The sequence below is a fragment of the Alosa alosa genome, chromosome 8, assembly GCF_017589495.1.
Source record: "Alosa alosa isolate M-15738 ecotype Scorff River chromosome 8, AALO_Geno_1.1, whole genome shotgun sequence".
NCBI lineage: Eukaryota > Metazoa > Chordata > Actinopteri > Clupeiformes > Clupeidae > Alosa > Alosa alosa.
In genome coordinates, this window is record NC_063196.1 from 34307611 (window position 1) to 34325110 (window position 17500).

Sequence of the window (17500 nt, forward strand, 5' to 3'; positions counted from 1 at the left end):
AGACCTCATTATATTCTCCCGCGCCACCTTAAAGATCTACACAGGAGACCTCATTATATTCTCCCGCGCCACCTTAAAGATCTACACAGGAGACCTCATTATATTCTCCCGCGCCACCTTAAAGATCTACACAGGAGACCTCATTATATTTCTCATTAGGAGATTACGGGAGACAGGAATCATATTCTCAGCGCCACCTTAAAGATCTACACAGGAGACCTCATTATATTCTCAGCGCCACCTTAAATTCTACCAGGGGAGACCTCATTATATTCTTTAAAGATCTACACAGGAGACCTCATTATATTCTCAGCGCCACCTTAAAGATCTACACAGGGAGACCTCATTATATTCTCAGCCACCTTAAAGATCTACACAGGAGACCTCATTATAAAGATCTAAAGATCTACACAGGAGACCTCATTATATTCTCCCGCGCCACCTTAAAGATCTACACAGGAGACCTCATTATATTCTCCCGCGCCACCTTAAAGATCTACACAGGAGACCTCATTATATTCTCCCGCGCCACCTTAAAGATCTACACAGGAGACCTCATTATATTCTCCCGCGCCACCTTAAAGATCTACACAGGAGACCTCATTATATTCTCCAGCACAGGAGCACCTTAAAGATCTACACAGGAGACCTCATTATATTCTCAGGAGCATACCTTAAAAGATCTACACAGGAGACCTCATTATATTCTCCTTAAAGATCTAATAATAGGAGCCACCTTAAAGATCTACACAGGAGACCTCATTATATTCTCCCGCGCCACCTTAAAGATCTACACAGGAGACCTCATTATATTCATACCTTTATATGGCTCTGATTCATACATTCGCCCTCCCAGTAGTAACGTCCACAGGAAACGCTTCTACCACACACACACACACACACACACACTGTGTGTGTCAGGAGTGTGTTTGAGGATCTCACCTCTTCCACCTCCAGAGTGTAGGTGTTGTGTTTGTCAGGAGTGTGTGTTCTCACCTCTTCCACCTCCAGAGTGTAGGTGTTGTGTGTGTCAGGAGTGTGTGTGTGTGTGTTCTCACCTCCTCCATCTCCAGAGTGTAGGTGTTGTGTGTGTCAGTAGGGTGTGTGTGTGTGTGTTCTCACCTCCTCCACCTCCAGAGTGTAGGTGTTGTGTGTGGCCGCGTGTGTGTTCTTCACATACTGTTGGATGAGCTGAGCTTCATGTGAAGACTGATCAACAACCTGCAAAAACACACACACACACACACACACACACAATATTAGAGCTCACAGCGTAGTGCTGCTCTAATGGAGCATTTCTTCTCTTTTTCGGAGATCTTTGTTTTGAGTTTCTCGTAGTTTATGAGAGCTTACCTCGATCTTTGTTTTTAATTTTTCGTAACTGATGAGAGCTTACCTTGATCTTTGTTTTTAATTTCTCGTAACTGATGAGAACTTACCTCGATCTTTCTTTTGAGTTTCTCGTAACTGATGAGAGCTTACCTCAAGCTTTGTTTTTAATTTCTCGTAACTGATGAGAGCTTACCTCAGTCTTTCTTTTGAGTTTCTCGTAACTAATGAGAGCTTACCTCGATCTTTGTTTTTAATTTCTCATAGTTTATGGGGCTTACCTCGATCTTGGTTTTGAGTTTCTCGTAGTTGATGTCGATGGGGTCCTTTTTGTTGTCCTCGGCCCCTCCACGCAGCAGGCTATAGGCCACCTCGATGTCCAGGAGGTTGTCCAGCATCTGGACTTTGGCCTTAGGACAGAGTACACAGAATTACATACAATTACATAGAATTACATAAAGTACATTTAAATCAACTGACAAACCATCAAGATATCTTAGGTGCCTTGCTCAAGGGCACTTCAGCGCTGTGGCTGTGGGCATGGGAGAATGGGCAACCCTTCGGTTACAAGCCCGAAGCCCTAACCAGTAGGCCACGGCTGCCCCCCATCAAATCAAAGACAAACCATTTAAGATATCTTAACCCCTTAAATCAACTGACAAACCAATCTTAACCCCTTAAATCAACTGACAAACCATCAAGATATCTTAACCCCTTAAATCCCAGCTGGCTGGTGAGCCGGGTCCTGCGGGCCTGTGGCGTACCTGGATGTAGTCGAGGTTGTTGAGGAGAGGCGGCTTCTTCATGCCAAAGTCGTGGGGGATGAGAGTGTAGAAGCGATTGGATAGATCCAAAATGGTGGATTCTGAAGCACTGTCTGAGACCGCCTGTCAGAGGAAATGAAAGGAGATTCGTAAATATACCCACTTGAGCTCATCCCCCAGACACACAACAGCCATGACAATGCCAGAGACTTGTGCTTAACACTGCGTGTGCTAAAGGAGGTTGTGGAGGGCGTCAGGGCAGAGACCTGCTGGACTTCGCTGAGGAGTGCGTAGGCGTTCTGGATCTGTCTCTTGCTCAGCTTTCCCAGAGGCATCTTCTGCAGGTCGATCTGGAGGGGACACACACATTCATCTGTTATTGCAGTAGTTCTCTAGAGCAGCATCACATACTTAGCTTCACGCCGCGACGCATGCATACGCCGCGCATGCGCCGGGAGGCAGCGAGTCAGAGGTCGTGTCTGAGCTACAGACACACACACGGGGTCAGAGGTCGTGTCTGCGCTACAGACACAGAATACAGAGGTCAGAGGTCATGTCTGAGCTACAGACACAGAGGTCATGTCTGCGCTACAGACACACACACACGGGGTCAGAGGTCGTGTCTGCGCTACAGACACAGAATACAGAGGTCATGTCTGAGCTACAGACACAGAGGTCAGAGGTCATGTCTGAGCTAGACACACACACACACACGGGGTCAGAGGTCGTGTCTGAGCTACAGACACAGACTACAGAGGTCAGAGGTTGTGAGCGCCCACCTCAAACTCCACCATGGCCTTCTTCATGCTCTCCACGTCAAAGATGGTGCGGATGAGCTCCTGGACCGGCTTGGCCAGCTTAGAATGGGTGCCCGCACTGGCCGTCAGCTTCTTCACCGCCTCCTCGTCCTAACACACACACACACACACACACACACACAAGCACACACACACCGTAACACACAACACACACACACAGAGAACAGTAAATATAGTGAAGCAAACTTAGTGTATGAAATATGCAAACCCATAGAAACCCATAGAACCCATAAACCCATAGAGAGCAGTCTTCTACCCAAACGGCCACCTGTGTGATGTGTGCCAAACAGTCCATCTCCAGCGGGTAGAATTTACTGGGTTATCTGTGTGTGTGTGTGTGTGTGTGTGTGCGTGCGTGCGTACCTGGCCGTAGTCGATCTCCAGGGGGTAGAACTTGTTGGGGTACTTGGTGAAGTTGGTGGAGGTCCATGAGTTTCCGGTCTTCTCCTCGTAGACGTTGCGGAAGTTGTCCATTGCAGAGTTCTTATCGTAGAACTTGTCCAGCTTATTTCCTCCAATAGTGGTACCAACACGCCCCCATGATCGGAACACCCAGTACCTGCACACACACACACACGTTAAACATGACCTGAACACCCATTACCTGAACACACACACACACAAACACGTTAAACACGCCCCCATGACCTGAACACCCAGTACCTGAACACACACACGCACACACACACGTACGTTAAACACGCCCCCATGACCTGAACACACACACACACGTTGAACTATTTGTGGTTTGAACAAATACTTCATACTAAAATTCAAATCAGATGTTAGACTACATTTATACATCCAGACCCAGACAGACCCAAGTAAGCCTCCATGCAGTTGTCCTGTTGTGACAACGGCCCTCATCATAATGACCAGACCATCCAAACAGCTTACAGTCAAGTCAAACTGTGTCTGTGGATTTATAGTGAATTTATATTTCATACACTGAGACAGGTAAGCCATTAGCTTGCTGACCTGTCCATCAGAGACAGGTAAAGCTATCAATCAGAGACAGGTTAGCCGTTAGCTAACTAGCCGCTTGCTAGCCGTTAGCTTACTGACCTGTCCATCACAGACAGGTGTCGAAAAACGCTGGCAGTCGCTAGCTTGCTGACCTGTCCATTAGAGACAGGTAAGCCGTTAGCTTGCTAGCCGTTAGCTTGCTGACCTGTCCATCAGAGCGACTCACCTCTTCTGCACGTCGTCCTCCAGTGTGTGTGTGTGTGTGTGTGTGTGTGTGTGTGTGTGTGTGTGTGTGTGTGTGTGTGTGTGTGTGTGTGTGTGTGTGTGTGTGTGTGTGTGTGTGTGTGTGTGTGTGTGTGTGTGTGTGTGTGTGGGTGTGTGTGTGTGTGTGTGTGTGTGTGTGTGTGTGTGTGTGTGTGTGTGTGTGTGTGTGTGTGTGTGTGTGTGTGTGTGTGTGTGTGTGTGTGTGTGTGTGTGTGTGTGTGTGTGTGTGTGTGTGTGTGTGTGTGTGTGTGTGTGTGTGTGTGTGTGTGTGTGTGTGTGTGTGTGTGTGTGTGTGTGTGTGTGTGTGTGTGTGTGTGTGTGTGTGTGTGTGTGTGTGTGTGTGTGTGTGTGTGTGTGTGTGTGTGTGTGTGTGTGTGTGTGTGTGTGTGTGTGTGTGTGTGTGTGTGTGTGTGTGTGTGTGTGTGTGTGTGTGTGTGTGTGTGTGTGTGTGTGTGTGTGTGTGTGTGTGTGTGTGTGTGTGTGTGTGTGTGTGTGTGTGTGTGTGTGTGTGTGTGTGTGTGTGTGTGTGTGTGTGTGTGTGTGTGTGTGTGTGTGTGTGTGTGTGTGTGTGTGTGTGTGTGTGTGTGTGTGTGTGTGTGTGTGTGTGTGTGTGTGTGTGTGTGTGTGTGTGTGTGTGTGTGTGTGTGTGTGTGTGTGTGTGTGTGTGTGTGTGTGTGTGTGTGTGTGTGTGTGTGTGTGTGTGTGTGTGTGTGTGTGTGTGTGTGTGTGTGTGTGTGTGTGTGTGTGTGTGTGTGTGTGTGTGTGTGTGTGTGTGTGTGTGTGTGTGTGTGTGTGTGTGTGTGTGTGTGTGTGTGTGTGTGTGTGTGTGTGTGTGTGTGTGTGTGTGTGTGTGTGTGTGTGTGTGTGTGTGTGTGTGTGTGTGTGTGTGTGTGTGTGTGTGTGTGTGTGTGTGTGTGTGTGTGTGTGTGTGTGTGTGTGTGTGTGTGTGTGTGTGTGTGTGTGTGTGTGTGTGTGTGTGTGTGTGCAGCTGCAGCTTGTAGTAGGAGTTGGTTCCCCGCACTATGTCCACCAGGCCAAGGGTGGCGCTGTAGATCTTCCCATTCTGGTCCAGCACATGAGCGCAGTTCTCCAGCCCTGAGGGGAGAAGAACACGCAGGCTCACGCACCCACAGACCTTTAAAGGCCCTGAACCCTGATCCTGAACAACACGCAGGCTCACGCACCTACAGACCTTTAAAGGCCCTGAACCCTCCCCCACACTTAAAGGCCAAAGCCCAATGTCAGCCCTGAACCCTCCCACACTTAAAAGCCAAATCCCAATGTCAGCCCTGAACCCTCCCACACTTAAAGGGGAACTTGGCAGGATTAGCTCTATTTCCCCCTCTGCTGGAGAAGATTAGGGGGGGCGGGACATGTGTAGGCAACTGCCATATTGGGGGCGGGATACGTGTAGGCAACTGCCATATTGGTGTTACAGCACTAGAACTAACCCCATGCATTTCTAAGGAGTTCTGTGTCTCCTCGTAAGGGGTTCTGTGTCTCCTCGTTAGGGGTTCTGTGTCTCCTCGTTAGGAAGTCTCTGCTTTATTCCCATCAGCATGTCCAACAGCTGTCATTTTGTTTTCAACCCAGACATCCCACTGATTGCAGTATTACCACAGCTGAATTGATGGGGTCATTTGACATAGGGCCCAGGTAAGTGGCATGTAGAATTCCATACTGCCCAGGTAAGTGGCATGTAGAATTCCATAACTACAACAAATGTTATTTTTGTTTTATTTTGTTGTTTGTTTGTTAACACAGTGCTGCTCACCAGAGTCTGGGTCCACCGCTGCTCCACCCTTCACCGTCAGCTTCATTGTCTTAGACTTACTGCCCCCTGTGGGATGGGAGTCATACACACACACACACACACACACACACACACACACAGCTTCAGTCTTAGACTTACTGCCCCTTGTGGGATGGGAGTCATATTACACACACACACACATACACACACACACACACACACACACACACAGCTCACCCTCCTCCTCCTTGACCCTGCCTGCACTCTTGGCCACAGGGGCTCCGGTGGACTTGGAGGCCGCAGACGGAGCCGGGGCCTCGAGTTTGACCTCAGCCCCCCAGGGGGAGATAGCGTGCAGGGAGATGAGCTCCTGGAGGGCCTTGCCCGAGGACTTGATGTCCGTCAGGAAGTCCTCCGACACCACGCGCACACACGCCTCCTTCACCTCCTCCATCTTTTTGCTCATCTTCTCCACCTCCTCTGCATGGAGCACACACACACACGTGCAAACACACACACACACGTACACGTGCAAACACACACACACACACACACACACACACACACACGCAAAACACACACACACACACACACACACACACACACACACACACACACACACACACACACACACAAACACACACACACACACACACGTGCAAACAAACACACACACGCACGCACGCACGCACGCACGCACATACACACACGCACATACACACACACGCACACGCACACGCACACACACACACCAGTTTAGACCCACAGCAGCAGTGTCACATTGTGAAGCACCAACATCAGCATCATGACCATATCTATGTAGTGCTCTAAAATGTTCTACATTCTATGCATACTATGTTCTATGCACACTAGGTTCCATGCACACTAGGTTCTATGGTTCTATGCACACTATGTTCTATGCACACTAGGTTCTATGCATGCTATGTTCCATGCACACTAGGTTCTATGCATGCTAGGTTCTATGGTTCTATGCACACTATGTTCTATACACTATGTTCTATGCACGCTAGGTTCTAGGCACGCTAGGTTCCATGCACACTAGGTTCCATGCACACTAGGTTCTAGGCACGCTAGGTTCTAGGCACACTAGGTTCTAGGCACACACTCACTCCTGCTGCTGATGCAGAGCGTGGCCTTGCTGGCCGTCCCGGTGATCTTGCCCCCCAGGTCCTCCACTGCAGCCTTGACATCGTCCTTGTTCTTCGACAGCTTCCCCACGGCCAGCAGCTTCAGACCCGTCAGGGGCTTATCTGAGTACACACGCACACACACACACACACACACTGGCTTATATAGCATCAGTCTGCACTACACACACACACACGCACAGGCTTATATACGATCAGTCTACACTACACACACACACAGGCTTATATCCGATCAGTCTGCACCGCACCGCACCACACACACACACACTCATACTGGCTTATATACGATCAGTCTGCACCACAAACACACACACACACAGGCTTATATAACGTTCAGTATCATTGATAATCCCGGTCCATCTACCCCTTAAGGTTCTGATCAGTCTCATTGATAACCACTGTCCATCTACCACTGCCAGGGATGGGCAACTGGCGGCCCTGCTGCTCACTCATTGTGGCCTGCGGATCAATTTTGAAATGTCATTAAAATGTTTGTTTTTACCACATCTAAACATCCTTATTGTAATGATACGGTCCACCGATAGGGGCGCTTCCTATATAAATAATCCCAGCGGAGTCGAGCTGTCTTCACTACAGCCAGCGAGCGAGGAAGAGATACAGAGAGCTGCTTATAAAGAAAACTCAGAATTGTAGCCTACTATTTTAGACACGGTGGGAAACAGCTGATCTTATCATGGAATTCAAAGTCAAGTTATGTGTTTAGTAGGCTATGCTTAGAAACAAAATCTGTGAAAAAGCTGTGAACGTTTTCAACTTAAGTCACCTACAACACCATGCACGAAGATAACTAAAAGTAGACTACATCGGAGCCGCTAGAGCCGCTGTCACCTACTGTACAACACCATGCACGAAGATAACTAAAAGTAGACTACATCGGAGCTGCTAGAGCCGCCGTCACCTACAACACCATGCACGAAGATAACTAAAAGTAGACTACATCGGAGCTGCTAGAGCCACTGTCGTAGCCGACCAGCAAGGTTCCCACGGGTCATGGAATTTCAAGAATACCATCAGCATTTTAATAAAGTCCATTCCAGACATGGAACGTCAGGGAATTATTTATTTGCCGGGCAAAGTCGTGGAATATCAGGGAATTTTGTTGTAGGAGTTTAAAATTGACTTGCCAAAATGCATTAATACAAACACTGTATACGTGCAGCACTGGGGTTTTCCATTACTACTTGCTTGAGTGGTTGTCTCAATACCCATTTTTTAATTTCCTGATTGGTCATGGGCGGTTCGTGATGTAACTACCTAAACTTCCAAACTTATCTATCTTAAATCTCCTTGTTACCATCTACTTTCTAATACGGATTTACTGGCTACCGATTATATCTCGCGGAACAAACTGTTGCATAAACTGTTGTTGCTCGAGGCTTTGGATTATCGGACTCTATAACCTTGATCGCCAAACTTTTCTGTCAAACGTTAACGTTAAACGCTAAGCCAGTATCAAGGGCTGCAAATAATACCGGGCCAAGGAAACGATATCTGGAAGAAGAAAGCATCAAATTCCTTCTAACGCCTCTCAAAACTAGTGACTCAATATAAAAGTGAGATCTTCTCAGATTACTTACCCGCTACCTGTGTTCGAAGTTATCAAGGAACTGCACGATATCGCTGTTGCTAGCCAACTAGCAAACAAACGCTTAAAAAACAGTTGACACCGGGCGAGCCCTCGCCACGACACGATGCCTCCCCTCAGCTGTGCACCAGGCTGCGACTCATGCGCCCTTTTCTTAAAAAGATAGTGGAACTCGGCCAGAATAGCTTAACCCTCCATCAGATTGAGAAGGATGAACAGTTCCTCGACACCATTCTCTCTCCGTAAGTAACGTTACCTCTCTTACACACACAAATGCCAGATGCCCTGATTTCACTCTGTCCTCCAATACTTTAACCATGCCATGCACTAATGCAACTTCTGTCCCTGTTGCCTCTCCCCGGCCTCTGCTGAGAACCAAGCCTGCTCTGCTGGCCAGCTCCACTCCACACCAGCCTGAGCCATGGCGTAGAAGCAAGCATCACAAGCACGGCAGACGGTCTGGACGGCACTCAGGCCCAGCCCAACCTATACGACTGGAAAATCGCTATGCCATTCTGACCGAGGATGAGGAGCCCCTCCAGCCCCGAGACAACCATCCTGGTCCCTCCTCAAAGTCGGCGCGCCCCCGACCCCCTCCTCCTCGACCTCATCAACCTCCACCCTGGTCATCGGCAGTTCCATGGTTAGAGACCTCTGCATTCCCCCATCATGTAGCGGTCCCTCCAAGGTCCACTGCTTCCCTGGTGCCAAGGTCCTTGACATCCAGCAGAAACTCCCAAGCATCCTGGCCCGCCACACCAAGGTCAACAACATCATCGTACACGTGGGCACGAACGACATCAGAGATAAGCAGTCAGTAGCACTGCAGGAAAACTACAAAACTCTCATCACCACTCTGATGGGCACAGAAAAACGCTTTGTCATCTCTGGGCCTCTCCCTACCTACAGAAAAGGTGCTGAGAGATGGTCCAGACTGTTCGATCTCCACACCTGGCTCAAACGCTACTGCGCGCTTCCCTAAGCATCCCCTATGTCAACAACTGGGGCTTGTTCTGGGAGAGGCCCAGTATGCTGAAGCTGATGGTCTCCACCCAAACCAACATGGAGCCAGGCTACTCTCTGACAACATAGCGCCCACACTGAGACATTGACATTCTGTAGAAAATATTACAGATTCAATTCCCCCAGGTATTGATTTGAATGGCATTATACATGTGGATGAGTCTGAGAATGTTTTCTGCAGGGTAACATACAATACTACTACCATAGATCAAGCTGTGTCATGCAATAGCATGACTTATGCTTATAGTTCTATTCCAACGCTGATTTCTACCCAACGATATAGTAAAAAGAAAAGACAAATTTAAAACTAGAAACCTAACAAATATTCTTTCCATACCTCAGCATATTCCTCAAAAGCCAGAGGCATTTTCAGCTAACATGGGTTTACTAAATATAGGTGCACTTACTACCAAAACCTTTGCAATCAATGATTTTATTAGTGAAAAAAAATTGGATTTTCTGTTTCTTGTTGAAACCTGGTTGACTTCAGACAGCTTAAGCTGTTCTTGTTGAGACTTGTCCCCCAAATTATAATTTCTTCCACTCAATTAGACAAGGCAAACGAGGTGGTGGAATTGCCTCCATTCTCTCAAACAAATATAGTTGCACACGAAGTCAACTTTGGCTAATTCGCTTCCTTTGAGTATATTGCCCTCACTCTGAAGGCTGACCCAGCTGTACTTCTATTAACCTTATACCGCCTCCTAAACTATGGACTGGCTTTTCGACCAGTTTTCTGAACTTATGTCGCCATCATCACTAGCTATGATCGGATAATTGTAAATGGCTTAACTTCAATATTCATGTCAATAAGACAACTGATGCTAAAGCCAGTAAGTTCCTTAATGTGTTGGACAGTTTAGAGCTAAAGCAGCATGTTACAGGACCCACCCACAACCTTGGCAACACCCTCGATCTAGTCATTTCCAGAGGGATAGAAGTCACAGACTTATCAGTAAATGATATAAATATGTCTGATCATCATTGTGTATCTTTTAATATTGTACTACATACTCCAAAAATTCATCCCTAAATTGCAATCAAATCGCGAATTTGACATTAGAGCAGAACAGCAGTTCATAGCTCTTATAGACTCCATAAATTTAGATATTTTACATCATCCCATTGATCAAATGGTAGAGGCTCTTAATCGTGAATTAGGCTTCTGCTTGACAGAGTGGCACCCTTAAAGACTAAAAAAAAAGGCCCTGTAGCAAACTGACACCTTGATGAACGAAAATATCCATGATCTAAAAAAGATCATGTAGGAAAGCTGAGAGAACATGGAGAAAAACTAAGTTACAGGTTCACCGTGCCATTCTAAAAGAAAAAATTGCAAATTATAATAGAGCTATTCGAATGAGAGGAGGAACCACTTCTCTAAGGTAATTGCTGAAAACAGTGGAAACTCTAGGGTGTTGTTCTCTACCATTGATAGGCTATTGCATCAAACACCTTTTGATACACTCAGTCAGGCATCCTCTCTAAGATGCTAAGAATTTGCAGACTTCTTCAAAAACAAAGTCATTTCTATAAGGGAGGCTATTGGTAACACAAGTAATATGTTTGATAGTACACCCAAAAACAGCCCCCAAAATTAAGGTCCTTTAGCACTATTACTCAATCTGAGCTTGGTAAAATTATAACTCAAACCGCTCCTCAACATGTGTTTTAGATCCAATCCCTACTACATTCCTCAAAAAAGTATATGATGGCTTAGCTCCCTTTTTTCTCAAGGTAATAAATACCTCATTAGAAACAGGTATATTTCCAACTGCTTTTAAAACCGCTGTTGTGAAACCTTTACTTAAAAAGTCAAATCTTGACCATACCAATCTGAGCAACTACAGGCCTATATCAAATCTATCGCTTTTTGAGCAAAGTACTTGAAAAAGTTGTTTGTAATCAGTTAAATACCTTCCTCAACGAAAACAGTATCCTTGAAAAATTCCAATCAGGTTTTAGATCAAATCACAGCACAGAAACGGCTCTAGTAAAGATAGTCAATGATCTCAGACTAGCTACCGACTCAAACAAAGTCTCAATCCTTATTCTTCTGGATTTGAGTGCGGCATTTGACACCATTGATCATAGCATCCTAATTCACCGCTTCATGAAGTGGGTGGGTCTCTCTGATAATGCTCTAAACTGGTTTCAAACCTACATTACTGGCAGAGATTTTTATATCAGTCTAGGAGATCATGTATCTGAAAACATGACTTGCCTTTTGGTGTGGCCCAGGGAGCTGCCTTGGTCCCCTGCTATTTTTCTATATATGCTTCCATTGGGAAACGCCATAAGTCAGCATAATGTAAACTTCCACAGCTACGCAGATGATACCCAATTGTATCTTTCTGTGGAGCCAACTAACCCAGATGGCCTTTGCTCCCTCACTGCATGCCTAACCTCCATTAATCAGTGGATGAGCAAAAACTTTTTGAAACTAAATGATGACAAAACAGAGGTACTTCTGGTTGGACCAAAACTAAAGCGTAGATATTATTCTTAGTAATCTGGGGAACTTGGCACACCAGGTCAAACCAAAAGTAACAAGCCTCGTGTCATCTTAGATGCAGAGTTAAGTTTTAAGCCCCATATCAGTAAAGTTACTCAGACAGCCTATTTCCACTTGAGAAACATTGCCAAAGTGCTGCCCTTTTAACTCAACAAGATGCAGAAAAACTAATTCACGCCTTTATCACTAGCAGGTTAGACTACTGCAATGCACTTTTCACTGGTCTTCCCAAAAACATCTAAAGAAATTGGCACTCATACAGAACTCTGCGGCTAGACTTTTAACTAAGACTAAGAAGAGAGAACACATCACCCCTGTGTTGGCTGAACTGCACTGGCTCCCTATTTCCTATAGAATTGATTTTAAGGTTATGTTAATTACTTACAAAGCTCTGAATGGCATAGCACCTTCATATATCTCTGAGCTTTTAATATCTTATCAACCACAAAGGAAACTTAGATCATCCAATTCTAATCTTTTAATCGTACTCCAAAGTGCTCCACAAACAAAGTGGAGAAGCTGCGCTTATCCATTATGCCCCCTAAACTATGGAACACCCTGCCTCTGTACATCAAGCAGGCGAAGTTCAGTAAATATTTTTAAAAAGATCTGAAAACATACCTGTACAGGAAAGCTTTTAGTTAACTCATCTTATCCTGTAGACTACATTTTCAGATTATTCTACATCTGCTACTATTGAGGGGCTTAGCCAGCCAGAAGCAGATGGGCCCCCTATTAAGTCAGGTTCTGCTCAAGGTTTCTTCCTGGAATATGGGAGTTTTTCCTTGCCACAGTTGCCATATGGCGGCTTGTGGGGGTAAGAGGGTTAAGGCTGCCAGTCTTATGACGCCATTTTCTATATTTTTGATATGTTGCTGAGTATAACATAAACAGCAAAGAAAAGTGATTGATAATGACTGACTGACTATTATTGTGTTACATGCTTCAAATGTAAAGCACTTTGAGCTGCATTCTGTGTATGAAAGGTGCTATACAAATAAAGCTTTATTATTATTATTATTATTATTATTATGGCGGAGATGTCACCGTTGCAGTAGTACGCGTCGCTCTTGAACACCAGCTGGCCCTGGCACGTCTCGCACGGCTTCAGAGCGCCAAACGCCATGCAGTCGGCCAGGCTGTCCACGATCTACACGCACACGCACACACGCAGATGTAGATGCAGACACACACACGCAGATGCAGACACACACACACACACGCACGCGTGAGCGCACACACACGCAGACAGACACACACACACACAGTGCAGAGTTTAATCATCTCACTTAGAGTGCAAACACACGTGTCTCTTTTGACCACAATAAAGTAGGTTGTTTAATTACCTCTCCAGGACTTAGCATTGGACGCTAGGATCAGCCGCAATGGGCAGGTGCAATTTACTGTCTGTATGACCAAACACTGACCCTTGACCCCTGACCCTTGACCCCAGCTTACATTGGACTCTCCCGAGGGCACGTCTTGCCCGTTGGCAATGAGCAGCTCCTTCATGTCGTTGGTGGAGCAGTACTTCTTCAGCTTGTCCTTAATGCCCCAGATCAGCTGGGACTGGTCACACACACACACACACACACACACAGATGTTATGTTCAATCACAAGCCAAGGAGCACTGACTTAAACCAATAAACATCAACTTGATCTCTGAGTGCCTGGTCCAGGATTTAAGCATTTCCGCTCGACTCCACCACCACCCTCCCTCATCATCATCATCATCATCATAATGAAGGCTGAGCACTACCGAATGGTGGCAACATTAATTAAGACTCAAACTGATTATTTTGATCTCAATGACATATGACTGCATGTCCTGCAATCCACACTTGAAAACAGGCTTCCCTCTTCAAACTTCAAATGTACAGAATCAGGCAGATGTACTCTGCTAAGCATAATGCCAATGCATCTTTGAGTCTTGAGAGATACACACACACACACACACACAGGCTCCCTTCACCTTGAGCTGTGTCTCCAGCCTCTTCCACACACACACACACAGGCCCCTCTCACCTTGAGCTGCGTCTCCAGCTTCTTCTCCTCTTCCTCGGCCTCCTTCTTCATCTTCTTGGGAGCGCCCTCTCCATCCGGCTCATCGCCCTTCCTCTTCCTGGGACACACACAGAGGAAGAGGAGGAGGATGAAGACTTCCTAAAGACGTGGGCTTCGTGTGCAGCAGAAAGGGCTGCTCTAGCACCGCCGCACACCTAGCGTTGGGTACAGTTAGCGTTGGGTACTGTTAGCTTTGGGTACTGTTCAGAACTGTATCCACTCAGAACTGTATCCGCACACATAGCGTTGGGTACTGTTAGCATTGGGTGCTGTTAGCGTTGGGTACTGTACAGAACTGTATACGCACACGTAGCATTGGGTACTGTTAGCATTGGGTACTGTTAGCATTGGGTACTGTACAGAACTGTATACGCACACGTAGGATTGGTGCTGTTAGCGTTGGGTACTGTACAGAACTGTATACGCACACGTAACGTTGGGTGCTGTTAGCGTTGGGTGCTGTTAAGAACTGTACAGTGTTTCCCATACATTGACTTATTTGTGGCGGCCCACCACAATATCAACATTGACCACCACACAATGATTTTCCAGGTTGTACTAAATTGTGCTTAAATCTGGTTAGCATCATAACCACGCTGTGCTAATTTGTTAAAAACTGTTGCATTCAAGTTAATTCTGCAAACCTACCACCACAAATAGAATTAAATTCTGTGGGGAAACACTGTATCTCCAGGGAAAAGTCGTGTTCTGGGCGGAATGTCCATGCAGAAGCAGAGCATACAACTGCATTTAATGCATAACGTCCAATCAGAGATCATTTCAGAATAGAATCAAGCCAAGCCGAAATTATTTTCATTTCCGGAAAATGATTATTGATTTAATCGGCCATAGAGAGGAGCTTTCTCCAGGTGGACCTCATCAGATCTCTAATTAATATTGTTTAGAGGCCAGCTTTCTCCAGGTGCTGCGGAAATTAAACCACCACCTCCGTTCTCAGGTGACCCTCATTAGCTCGTCAACACTGGGCACTGACGGACTCGCTCTTGCCCTGGCATGCCATGCTAGCGCTGGGTACGGAGGGACTCGCTCTTGCCCTGGCACGCCATCCTGATGCTGGGCACGGAGGGACTCGCTCTTGCCCTGGCATGCCATCCCAGAGGTCATTAGAGGGGCAGACAGGGGTAGACGCACAGGGAAATCTGCCCCATAGGAGGCTAAAACAGGAAAATACCCCCCACCCCCAATACAACTCCCTCGGCTGACACCCCAACTTGGCTCCAGGTCTCTGGGCAGGTGATTAATGAGCGTCAAACACACATGCACACACACACACACACACACACACACACATAGGAAACATTCAATGTGGATTAATCTCCTCCCTAAACACAACAGTGAGGTCATCTGCACCACAGAGCAGACACCTAGATCAACAATCAACAATCAACATGAACATCCATTACTGGGGAAACACCAGCCACCAACACACACACACACACACACACACACACACACAGGAGAACTATGCGCCTTAGGCGAGACTCCAGCACTCTAACAAACAGGACAAATGTCCACCAAGGGCCAGTTCCCCAGGTCCCAGTAGGGTGGGGGTGGGGGGGCAAAAGAGGCAGTTCCCAGGTCCCAGCTGGGGGGACGGGGCTATAAGATGGCCTGGGGCAGTGGCAGCAGCAGGCAGAGGAGGAGGACGTGGTGTGTGTGTTTGTGTGTGTGTTGCACTGAAAAAGGACTCGGACGATGAGGAGGGGGATGGAGGTCCTCCATCAGCACAGGGTCCAAGGACTCTGACCAGACATCCCACTCTCACACTCACGCACACACACACACTCACTAGGCAGTAGCACGATACGACACTGCAGTAAGGATTACATTTTGATTCTTACGAACGTTACCAAGGTAACACTGCTCCACCGTTTAGTGGGAGACAGTACAGCTTCCTTCAAACTGAACTGAATACTGCAAACTGTATAGAAATCAGTTCAAAATACTGCAGAGATCACACTGAGTTTGGCTGTTGAGACAATTCTGTTCACCAACAACTGAGTTTTGCTGTTGAGACAATTCTGTTCACCAACAACTGAGTTTTGATGTTGAGACAATTCTGTTTACCTACGAGTGAGTTTTGCTGTTAAGATAACTCTGTTCATGTACGAGTTTTGCTGTTGAGATAACTCTGTTCATGTGCGAGTGAGTTTTGCTGTTGAGATAACTCTGTACATGTACGAGTGAGCTTTGCTGTTGAGATAACTCTGTTCATGTACGAGTGAGTTTTGCTGTTAAGATAACTCTGTTTATGTACGAGTTTTGCTGTTGCGATAACGCTGTACATGTCCGAGTGAGCTTTGCTGTTGAGATAACTCTGTTTATGTACGAGGGAGCTTTGCTGTTGAGATAACTCTGTTTATGTACGAGTTTTGCTGTTGCGATAACGCTGTACATGTCCGAGTGAGCTTTGCTGTTGAGCGTCGTGTCCGTTCCACTCTTCTCGTGTGCAGGGCATGGATCTCCTCACCACCCCAGCTCTGCTCTTCCCCCTGGCCAGCTCCGGTGCCTCCTCCCTGGGCAGCGTGGCGGCGCGGCTCCCTGCCAACCTCTCCACGTCTAGCCCCAGCGCCGCAGCGTCGCCAGAGGTGGCGCTGTCGCTCAACGTGCCGTACGTGGTGGCGGAGCTGGTCATCGCCGTGCTGTCCACCGCCGGCAACCTGCTGGTGTGTATCGCCGTGGGCATCAACCGGCGCCTGCGCACCGTCACCAACTACTTCCTGGTGTCGCTGGCGGTGGCGGACGTGTGTGTGGGCGCGGTGGCCATTCCGTGCGCCATCCTGACGGACCTGGGCATCCCCCGACACCAGCTCTACCTGTGCCTGCTCATGCTGTCTGTCCTCATCATGTTCACACAGAGCTCCATCTTCAGCCTGCTCGCCGTCGCCATCGAGAGGTACACACACGCTCACACTATACACACACACACGCTCACACACACACGCTCACTCACACACGCTCACACTATACACACACTCACACACACACACACACGCTCACACACACACGCTCACACACACACGCTCACACTATACACACACTCACACTATACACACACTCACACTATACACACACTCACACTATACACACACTCACACTATACCACACACTTCAACTATACACACTATACGCCACACTATACGCCACACACACACTTCACACACACACGCCACACACACACGCCACACACACACTATAACACTATAC

At 47.1% G+C, this 17500-nt stretch overlaps 2 protein-coding genes and 1 long non-coding RNA gene across 3 annotated transcripts in view; 1 reads left to right on the plus strand and 2 right to left on the minus strand.

The window, feature by feature from the left end:
* LOC125299028 overlaps window positions 1-608 on the minus strand; it is an 891-nt gene extending 283 nt beyond the window's left edge. The window contains exons 1-2 of the long non-coding RNA XR_007194301.1: window positions 420-608; window positions 5-139 (exon numbers count right to left, since the gene is read on the minus strand). This is a non-coding gene — a long non-coding RNA (uncharacterized LOC125299028). The remainder of the gene's footprint in view (window positions 1-4; window positions 140-419) is intronic.
* The window catches only part of parp1 (poly (ADP-ribose) polymerase 1), a 26759-nt gene that overhangs the window by 4004 nt on the left and 5255 nt on the right, over window positions 1-17500 (minus strand). The window contains exons 5-18 of the mRNA XM_048249728.1: window positions 14234-14330; window positions 13666-13782; window positions 13244-13357; window positions 7025-7223; window positions 6132-6374; window positions 5916-5981; window positions 5127-5236; window positions 4104-4126; window positions 3275-3470; window positions 2873-3001; window positions 2360-2443; window positions 2094-2216; window positions 1611-1739; window positions 1123-1221 (exon numbers count right to left, since the gene is read on the minus strand). Coding sequence (XP_048105685.1) covers window positions 1123-1221; window positions 1611-1739; window positions 2094-2216; window positions 2360-2443; window positions 2873-3001; window positions 3275-3470; window positions 4104-4126; window positions 5127-5236; window positions 5916-5981; window positions 6132-6374; window positions 7025-7223; window positions 13244-13357; window positions 13666-13782; window positions 14234-14330 — 1729 coding nt within the window. The remainder of the gene's footprint in view (window positions 1-1122; window positions 1222-1610; window positions 1740-2093; window positions 2217-2359; window positions 2444-2872; window positions 3002-3274; window positions 3471-4103; window positions 4127-5126; window positions 5237-5915; window positions 5982-6131; window positions 6375-7024; window positions 7224-13243; window positions 13358-13665; window positions 13783-14233; window positions 14331-17500) is intronic.
* The window catches only part of LOC125298962 (adenosine receptor A2a-like), a 2055-nt gene continuing 1304 nt past the window's right edge, over window positions 16750-17500 (plus strand). The window contains exon 1 of the mRNA XM_048249952.1: window positions 16750-17189. Within this exon, the coding sequence (XP_048105909.1) occupies window positions 16750-17189 (440 nt within the window). The remainder of the gene's footprint in view (window positions 17190-17500) is intronic.